This window comes from Nymphalis io, chromosome 23 (genome assembly GCF_905147045.1).
Source record: "Nymphalis io chromosome 23, ilAglIoxx1.1, whole genome shotgun sequence".
NCBI lineage: Eukaryota > Metazoa > Arthropoda > Insecta > Lepidoptera > Nymphalidae > Nymphalis > Nymphalis io.
Genome location: NC_065910.1, coordinates 9,620,826 through 9,631,830, shown reverse-complemented (window position 1 = coordinate 9,631,830; position 11,005 = coordinate 9,620,826). Strand labels below are relative to the sequence as shown.

The following is an 11,005-nucleotide window of genomic DNA, read 5'->3' as shown; positions in this document are numbered from 1 at the left end:
TAAATTTTATTTATAAATATTGTGATTTCAATTTTATTGGATAATTAATGTCAACTTTTTTTCCTTTTTTATTATTTTAGTCAAATTTAAAATAGTCCCTCCCGATTTTCACCCGATCATCATTGATTGTGATAGTTTTCGCTTTAAATATTAAGAAAAATATTATAAAACTTAGAAGGGCTGGAGCAGGGTAAGCAATAATAGCCATAATATATTTAGGTACTCAATGTTTTATTAATATTATGCTCACAATCTAAGAAGTGTATAGTTTTAACTACAGAATAAATTAAACGTCCGGTAATCTCTATCAAAGATTAGTATAACACCACCCTTTAATGTTTACGAAAGTATAAAAAAATGATTATTTCATTATTAAAATAAGTCACAATATTTTACAATTACGTCAATCTCATTAGGTATTATTGTATCGTTGAAAAAAAATTAAAAACTTTTTTTGAATTATAATGTTTTTTTTTTTTCTAATTTTTTTATTGTAATAAGAATATTTTAAAGGGTTTTGGTTCGTGCATTAGCATTAAGTCTTATTCTATTTAAAATACGCTTATTCAATAGTTCGCAGGTAAATGTATATTATGTCTAAGTTTATACACTTTATTTACAAATACACAAATACAAATGTATATACAATAATACAGATCTTCGCAGTGAATAAAAGTTGATATTAAATAATAAGTAAATAAGTACATTTAAGTTATTATAAAACTAATGGTAAACATCACATAATTGTTAACAGTAAATAATGCTAAGTAAAATATGGTTTAAGTACGATTTATAAGCATGAAAATATAACTTTAAAAAAAATAATAGTGCGAGTGCCAAGGTACTCACGTGAATTGATGTGTAAATAACAAATCTTACGCTGACGTCATCTGACGCTGGAAGTCTCAGTTAGCCCCTACCGTGTATTGAGCGCTAAGACGTTTACACATCAACCGATTAAAATTTGTAAACAAATCGTTTACAATGATAAAAGTGAAAATCTTATTTTGTAACCACATTTTTTCATACAAATTAAGATTTCGACAAGAAAATATGACAGTGATGTTTTGCTTTCGTACTATTATCAATAATACAGAACAAACCTGGCAAGTCCACTTATGCTATATATTACAATACTTTGCACTGACCCATGTATCATCACAATTTTAAACTCAGTTTTTAAATAGCAAAAACCCTTATTTACGAGTAAGGTAACACAGGCGAGATGTGTGTATATTATATATCACCGACATTTTTACGGTTTTTACTTTTCAAAAGATTGATTTTATTAAAATTGTGACGTCATTACTTAAATATAAAAAAAAAAATCTTTCAGGCTTTTCAATAATACTTGATAATGAAGTACTTCAGAAATACTTATAAGTTTAACGTAAGGCGATATCGAAGGATTTAATTAAATCACATATCACGTTTTTATATTTTTATATATTTTATAATATGTCGAGGATTGTTGCTAATTTATTTTGATAGTAAGAAAAGTCTATACCTATCCCTCTCTACTCGTGAATCTTACATGAGATAGCACTATATCGTTCGCGGCAGGCTATCGCTCTAGGCTGCATATTGGCTTTGTTTCCAACCGATAAATGTCTTTATATGCCTCCCCCTATAGAAGGGGGTTAGGTGAGACGGCACTAGGGAGATGGGGGTAGGCTGTCGTCACTTTCCAGGTAAGTGACGTAGTTGTCTTCCCCGCCGTGAGCAGGCCGTGGAGGCGGGAGTGAAGGTATGTCGTAACCGTGCATCTGGAAACATATAATTGTTTTTTTAATTAAGATAAATGATAAAAGCCGAGATGGCCTAGTTGTTAGAACGCGTGAATCTTAATTGATGATCGTGGGTTTCATGTTCTTAATTTGTGATTATAATTCATCTCGTGCTTGATGGTGAAGCAAAACATCGTGAGAAATTATGTCACATGTGTATTCTACCAACCCGCATTAGAGCAGCGTGGTGGAATAAGCTCTAAACGTTCTGCTCAAAAAGGAAGAGGAGGCCTTAGCCGAGCAGTGGGACATTAACAGGCTGTTACTATAAATGATAATACTTAAAATCTCGTAATTAAATTTCACTTTTTTATTTTACATTATTTGGATTTAAAATGAGTTATATATCTTGTTTAATATAATATTATTCACATCCGTTTAAAATTACAAAAAGATAAAACAAAACGTATTTCCGTAACTTAAAATTAAATTGTTATAAATTGATAATAATTACCTCAATAACGGAAATAACTCATCTTAAATCTACAAGCGACAAATTTCAAATAAAAAGATGTCAGGATATCTTGGATATAAAGACATCCAGATTACGACATGCCGTTGTTGTAGCAGTGGGTACCTGAGATCGGCTATGTTATAAACACTACACTATAAAGTGTATTATGTAAAGACCAGAGTAACACAAAAAATGTCTCATCGTTTTAAAACTCTCGCACAGATAACCATTGGTGATACAAGGTTGGTCATCAGCATCGATCTGTCGCCCGTGTCCCATTTACTGGGGTCGTATAGCTGAGGACCTGGTTCACGAGCTGCTGGAAGGCGGCGCTGTGCTGCGGCGCGCGGTCGAGGTCGGCGTGCAGCGCGAAGTCGGACAGCGCCTTCCACGGCGGCTGGTACGCGGTCACCTCCAGCGCCAGCGAGCCCGCCTCGTGCCGCACCGGCGACCCCGCCACTAGCGGCACACCCATGGACATGTAGCCCAGGCGGCGGCCTTCCTGTACCGCACCGTTAATATCATACCTTGTGGGTTGACAATTACTTGTGTCTACTTCGTTGCGAGTTGCTCTGTGATATTCAGTGGTTTAAGGATTTTAATTAAGTTCCGATCAGGAATCATGAAAGTATTCAAAATTGAAATATGTAACAAAATGTGCTCGAGAAGCTACATGTTAAATCTCATAATTATTACAAACTATACTAATGTACATAGATAATATATAGAAAGGATTATATCTATATATCTCTCAGAGCATTGTCTTTGGGTATATCACTAGCCATCAGCCTATTTGATATTTAACTTCCCATTAATTATTCAAAAAAAGATTATATTCTATGCAACCTTAAAGGTGAAATTCCAATTTCAATTACATGACAGAAATATTCAAAATGTAATCATTTATTCAGATTATCACCTTCTCTTGTTGCATTTGCATTTTCAATTGTATCGTCTTCTTCTTATCTTTGCACCGTTTGTTCTGGAACCAGACCCTGATGACCCTCGGACTGAGACCAGTCATCTCGACCAGTTGTTCTTTCATTAAAGCATCGGGTCTTGGATTCGCAGCGTAACAAGTTCTGAGAAATAAGAGTTACTGCGTTTAATTATTTAATTTAGTATATAATATATTTCATAAGAAAATTACAGTTTCACGAAAAATAATACGATTTTATAAGCTCAGACCATTTTACGTTAAAACAAACCGTTTTTAGTGAGAACAATTTTAGTAGTTATTACATTAACATTTTGTTATTTTATTGTTACATTTAAGTTTTCAATGTACCAATAAAACCAAAAGATATTATCAGTTGTTATAGCTAGTAATGTTCTCTAAGCTTAATAACGTTAAAGCTGCTACTGTGCACACAAATCGAATCGCTTTATTAATATTTCGGAATAATTAATTTCAATTACAAAATTATACATAATTATAAAACATCTTGAAGCGTTAAGCGATTATATTTAACGGCGTATCGAATTAACAAACACACACACTTTATTATGATTTGCAATTACTTCTTTATAATAATAATTCTTTCAATTAAAACATAGAAAATCATTTAAGCGTTTTCGTTGTTAATTCGTCCATAAATTTCGATATAGTTTTTTTTTTTTTATATTCGCCGGGAGGGCAAATGACTCTACTCCACCTGATGGTAAGTGGTAGTAGAGTCCAAACGCGACGACGGCCAGTACAGACGGGAAAAGCGTTCTGCACTAGCCGCCTTCGCCTTGCCGGCCCGCAAGATGCCTCTTCACGCCTCGTTTGAAGGAACCCGGGTTGTAAGAGGAGGGGAACACGTGAGCTGGTATAGTACGGATACTATGAAACTTTATAATTAAAAAAACGGTTTATTTGAAAGGTTAAATGACATATGTTTATAACATAAAAAAATGTTTTAAAATAGGTTAATTACCTAAGCGTGTGTAACTGCTTTTCGTTTAGTACGGTGCGTACACGAGTTGGTTTTCCGTCGGCGGCAGCTCCTTGCCGCGCTCGACCACTCTTATGGGAACCTGACTCACTGCCCGAATCTGAAACAGTTTTAATTCTTAATAATACCCCAACAACTAACAATACCCCAAGTGTGTTTAGAATTATTCTAAATAAATTTTAGCAACGCAAAAAAGTTTATCAAAAAAGGTTGTAATATACTCTCAGATCACCATATTCGATAGATTATCTGTTCCTACAAGGAGATTGTCATCGGACAATCGCAAAAAATTTAAAACATAAAGGCAAATCAGATATCGGTATGATTAATGTATGATCGTATTTTCTCATATTAATCAACTACCCATATAAGATATTAATGATCACCTTTAGATATCTGCAATGATAATTCATATTTTTTTTTTTTTTTAAAGAATTACCTATGAATGATATATAATGACATATAATATGTAGGTAATATATTGTACATTTCGATGACGTCGTGTATACGATATGAACAATATAGTACAATCCCACTAGGCTTATAAGATTTGAATAATAATATAATAATAACTTTTATACAATATGTTAAATAATAATAATGGTATTCCCGAATTATTGGCCACATTGACGTTTAATTTACCTCGTAACAATACAAGAAAGAAGGTAATCTTTTACACATAGGAACATACAGGACGCAATTAGGAAAAAAATCACTTAAACCCCGTTTATCAAATTTATACAATAGCATTTCAAAACAAGTAGCTTATTTGGATATTTTCCATAATAGCCCGTCTCAGTTCAAACGCAACATTTTGAATTACCTAAATAGTTGCACTCGTTAAACTATCTTTCAATCGACCCAATTTGACTTATTATTCACTAACTTATGTGGAATTATGACCTTTTTTTTTTTTGTTTTTTTGTTCTCTAAAATTGTTTCTTGGTTTTTTTTTGTCCTCATTTTTTTTTCTCTAAATTAATATGCAAGTTTATACAAATATTAAATATTCAATCGTAAATTTAATAATAATTTCAAAATATTCTTAATAATTTTAATGATGTTAATGTATTTGTATTTTTATGGACTTGTAATTTTTAACTAAAAACTTTATTTAATGACTATGTTTAATGTGACGCTTTAACGAATGATGTGATAAACCTCTATTTAAGTGCCTATGCCTACTGTTGGTTGTCCAAAATAAATAAATAATCACTTTTCGCAACGAAAATAAATTTGCACCAAAGGTATTATAAATTATAACACTTATATATATATATATATATATATATATATATATATATATATATATATATATATATTAATTAATAAAAATATAATATATATATATATATATATATATATTATAACACTGGCTACATTTATAAATTATAAAAATATTTTAAAAGTATCTAAATTTCATTACTATTATTTAATACCTGTTATTGAATTTAAATATTTAACTGATATTTAATAGAATACAAAGAAGTCATGAAAAAAATATTAAACAACAAAAAAACAAAATTATATTTAATTTAATAATATCCCCTATATTTTGGGATAAAACAAACGCTGAACCCCACTCGGCGTGGGAGTAACTAATCTCATATTAAGCCTACTTCACACCTAGGCTAATGTCACTGGACAATTGGACATCCTTAATTAGACATTCCGTATGACGCCTGTTTATAAATTCATAAAGGGTTACTTGTGGATTGTGCTGGGAGATAGTATTCAAATGTAATTATGAATCAAAAGTGTGAATACGATAATTATGTTCGTCAAAGTTAAGTTTTTGTACATTAGTTGCAAAAAAAATTGTAATATATATATGTAATATACATTTATTTAAATGAGTTAGACAACTGAAAATTTTGATTAATATGGGTATTCTTTCATACAAAAAATGTTTTACATAATTTTAAAAATGTGCAGTGTTTGTTAGAAATTTCGATCACTAATAAGAATTCTTATCGAAGGTTAGAAGAGATATAATTTTCGTTTTTATCTGTTTTACTGGAGTCAAACATTTTATTTCACTATAAGGAATTATAATAACGTCAGTTTTTAAAATTGATTTTAATATATACTTTGAAAATGCACTGTGAAGATTAAATGATTATCAGTCTAAAAACAAAACTGGCTTCAAATAAAATTCGAGCCTAAAAATTTTTTATCCCCTATTTTTTATCCCTTCTACGAGATATATGTCCCTGTAGTGTACACATCTACAATAGTGTATTAATTAGTATTTTATAATATGAATATATATTATCTGTGTAACTATCATCTGTCATCTCGTATGACACAGATCGCGGAGCGCGGGAAAATAGAATATATATTGGTATTGGCGGGAAGAGAAGAGTGTGTGTGTGCATAGCGAGCTGATATATAAAATATAATATGTATTATTAAATTTGTAATACCGATATTACGACTTGAGTTAAAGTACGGTTAAATTGTGAACATTACAATACGCCTAGGTGGTATTTTTCTTCAAATTTAAATGACTCCAAACCGAACGTATGCTTACCCAAATAAACATAAGGGTTAGGTTAGGTATTCAAAATAAAAATGAAAAGCGATGAAGCAGCAAACGGGTAGGGTCTGTTATATAAATCATTAACTATATTTTTGTATCTGTACCTAATAGGGCAGTGAAGGTCAGATTTAGGTCGCACAATATAATTACTAGATAAAAGACACTCGAATTTTCACGCGGCGAATTAAAGGCGGCGGCGGCTTTGGCGGCTAACATCAAAGTGAGATAACGTACAGTGAACAGAACAGGTACTGATATGAAAATGTTTTGATAAATAGCTATGTTTAATATTTAATGGTATTAACCGACTTCAGAAAAATGGAGGGTTTTCGATTCGGCTCTTCGATTATTACTATAATATTATTGCTTAGTTTATAATCAAGTAATAGATATCAACCAAAGAAAGAGACTTTTAGAAAGAGAGAAGAATATTTGTGTGTTTTATTGTTTAGATTCAGATAAATTAAATATGTTATATAAAACACGAATTATGAATAAGGGGTTTTTAAAATTATGTTAACGAATCTTATGTAATTTTTTTCTATTTTTTATTTTATTTCGATCGAATACTTTTTACTACAAAAAGTTATACCGTTTGTATACTTTTTTAACGCTGATAAGGGGTTACGCGTTTCCCCGACGGGAACATTGGGTGGGGATGTGGGGCTCGCCGGTGTCCAAGGCGCCGAGTGCGCCCTGAACATCGGAATACCCACTAAAAAACCAGCGGTACCCTTTCCGTCTTAACGCGGATCGCCACGGGATCGCTTTCGCATGCTACCGTGACAACAAAAAGTTCTACCTCGATCAACTACCAACTTACAAAAAAAAAAACTTTCATGGACCAAGTAGTAAATGTTATGGGTACAAAAATATTAATATGCAAGGCATATAATTATTATTATATATGATTATTTATATAAAAGTGTGGATTTATAAGTTAGTATTCGTTGAATTTTGTAAAGCATAATATACATTGAATGGTAGGTTTATATTAATTACTGATTTTCATACCGAATGTAGCTTTCCATTAATTTTTCACGTTGAAAAACGTGTCTATGTTAATTTGTATAAGTTTAGTATTATTTTCTTATTATATAAATAAATAAAAACATATACAATATATTTTTCCGCTCGCTGTACGTTAAATCAGTTCAATCAAAGCGATTATCACATCAATGTTATTACGATAGCGAGTTATCCCTCATTATGCTTGTTGCTGATAATAGCAACAACATCCGAGTGATTTTATATTGATATACAGATTCTAGGTAGATGGGTGTAACTGTCATACAATTATATATCTCTGGTTAAAAATTATATATATATATTTATAACATATGTACATTACTTAAAACGCTAATGTGCCATCAACCTTGGAAACTAAGTTACACTATAACTGTAGTTACACTAGCCAACTCACCCTTCAAACCGGAACACAAAAATAGCAAGTACTGCTGTTTTGCGGTAGAATATCTGATGAGTGGGTGGTACCTATCCAGAGGAGCTTGCACAAAGCCCTACTACCAGTAAGTAGCATGCTACTTTATAATGGTAATGTAAAGTAGTTAACTACTACATACATATTTCGTAAACTATATAGTTGTAATTTAGAGTTAGACGATACAGTTGCTTGAAGGTATAAAAACCATTATACGTCTACAATTTATAACAAACATAAGTAAGTATGTAATTATAATGTATTTATTTGCCCAATTAACGACCGGAGAGAGTTCGAGAGTATACATATCCGTATATATATATGTATTATGTACGTGTTTTGCGAGGCACAGAAGTGTTAACATTGACTATTTCCCAACTTCGGAATGTTATTCAAAATATGCCATCAGACCAACGAGAGCTATTTTTCTATAGAAGTTTCCGCCCGCGGCTTCGTTCGTGTGTGAGAAAACATAGCACAGACATCGTCACATACAATAATAATATTAGGACCTAAGTAAAAGACAATAGATTAAAAAAACTGTAAAACTCTTGTGTGTGTGTATTTATATTTCTATATAAGTGAATTGTATTTCTGTTAAATTATTCCTCTTTTGCGCACGTACCTACTCATACAAATGTCCTGTTACGGTAAATGGTAAATGGTCTTTAAGGTAAATGATAGAGAATGTTATTCGCATTTAAACCATTTTTTTTACAATATATCTACATAAATTTTGTGTCGTGCAATAAAGTGTAAACTGGAGAATAATAAATGTGAAGACTTTTTTTATAACACCTAACTGAAAAACTACTGAACCAATTATACATAAAACTTATACCAGAAGATGCAGCAAGTTTCGGGGAAAGTTTTATTACCTACACATAATATTTTCAATATGTAGCTGCGCTTAGCAGTTTCACTCGCTTTAAATTTTGACTATTGACGTGACAAGCGTGAATTTCATGTACTTGTAAGTAAATAAACCCCAAGAATCTTAGACTTACCTGACATAGAGCCCAGCTCGTGGGGATGGTGTGAATTATTGTTGCTAAGTGTTGTGTTGTTGTTGCTTTCCGCGTTACCGCTGTTGCTGCTCGTGTTTGCGCTCTGTTGGAATATTATAATAATATAGTTTATGTTGAAATTACAAAGAGTCGAGTATGTTTTATCGGCAGCTTTGTGTGACCTCAATTTTATATATAATATTTTTTATTAATAGTATTTAATAATAGTTTTTGGAGTTTTCTTTCAGAAAATCCTTAGTAGCAGCCCGGAGTCTGGAAATAGGAAGTGTGTACTCTCCCGTGTCTCGGAAAGCACGAAAAGCCGTTGGTCCTGCGCCTGAACTCTTTCCGGTGATGTCGGATTGCCATTCCACCGGATTATGACACACACTTGTACACTATAATATCTCCTGCACAGTTGGCTGATCTCCTTTGAGATTGGCTGCCGTATTATTAGCTATACATACTTTTTCTAAAACATCATGATCTTCTCTACAGTATAAAGCACCACCTTCTCGTAACGCGAACTCATCGCCTGCAACAAAAAACATTACAAATTGTAACTTAATTATATGATTTTAATTACGCAAAACTATATACCTACAGTTGTACGTGTATATAATCGATTTTTCCGCTCGTTAAATCAGTTCAATCAAAGCGATTATCGCACAAATGTTATTACGATAGCGAGTTATCCCTCATTATCCGTGTTACTGATAACAAAAACAACATTTATAATAGCCTTATATATAATATATATAATGAATGAGACAGTATAAGTACCATAAAGTGATATCGTGACTCATCTCGTCTCATCTATAAATAGAAGAATGATTACCTGGTATTAATTGTCTTGCGCACGCGCAGCATCTGAAACAGTCGATGTGATATATCTTCGTCTTCGCTCGCATCACGAAGTCGTTTTTACTAAATGAAGCGCCGCACTTGTCACATTTCGTACCGAATAACCTGTTGACAAATTTATATACAATTCAATAAAGTTGGTACATTATATAAAAGAGATTTTTCAATAAAATGTGAAGCCATTGGAATAGACTATAGATCATACACGAAGGTGGGCTTATTGTAGAGCAGGCTTCACTTTTCATGTTCATTGGAACTGGTTTGATCTGTTCAAGGTTTAATATATATATATATATATATATATATATATATATATATATATATATATATATATATATATATATATATATATATATATATTCGCAGTAGAGCCATGTAGTCCCGCAGACTATTTAACTATTTCAACCGATTTGTCGCCTGGGCCTTATAGAACTTTTAACGGAAGAACTGTCTTAGTTCACCTGTGAGTTTTTTGCGTGCCATTATTTTAATTTATTTTATTATTTTGGAAGCCAACGTTATATGTTAAAAAATACATTTTCTTATCGCTTATTAAAAAATAGTTTACAAAATATATACCAATTATAGGCTAACTTAACATTCAAATAAAAATATCTCTAATTGACGAAAAACAAAAAAATCTTTAATTGTAACAACAAAATATATAAACGAATTTTGACATTAACAATATCTTTAGACATTAACATCATGTGGTATGACTGATTTGTAAAACATTTAAGTATCTTGTCTTAACCACATCTGGTGGTGTGTTCAGTGACGAAATACAACGATCGCATCCTTTATATACCTATATATATATATATATATATATATATATATATATATATATATATATATATATATAATTATAAGCTTGTCTAGAAAATCATCAATTTTCGGTGGGTTCTTAAAAATTAAAATTGTGTTGCCTGTTATAATATATCTAATAAGAAATAGATAATACACAGTA

At 31.4% G+C, this 11,005-nt stretch overlaps 1 protein-coding gene across 1 annotated transcript in view; it reads right to left on the bottom strand.

Annotated features, from left to right (window-relative positions):
• Positions 1 to 230: 230 nt before the first annotated feature.
• LOC126777553 (insulin gene enhancer protein ISL-1) overlaps positions 231 to 11,005 on the bottom strand; it is a 53,481-nt gene continuing 42,706 nt past the window's right edge. The window contains exons 3-9 of the mRNA XM_050500611.1: positions 10,010 to 10,140; positions 9,639 to 9,706; positions 9,172 to 9,274; positions 4,164 to 4,281; positions 3,161 to 3,323; positions 2,546 to 2,743; positions 231 to 1,766 (exon numbers count right to left, since the gene is read on the bottom strand). Of these exons, the coding sequence (XP_050356568.1) occupies positions 1,656 to 1,766; positions 2,546 to 2,743; positions 3,161 to 3,323; positions 4,164 to 4,281; positions 9,172 to 9,274; positions 9,639 to 9,706; positions 10,010 to 10,140 (892 nt within the window). The 3' untranslated portion in view covers positions 231 to 1,655. The remainder of the gene's footprint in view (positions 1,767 to 2,545; positions 2,744 to 3,160; positions 3,324 to 4,163; positions 4,282 to 9,171; positions 9,275 to 9,638; positions 9,707 to 10,009; positions 10,141 to 11,005) is intronic.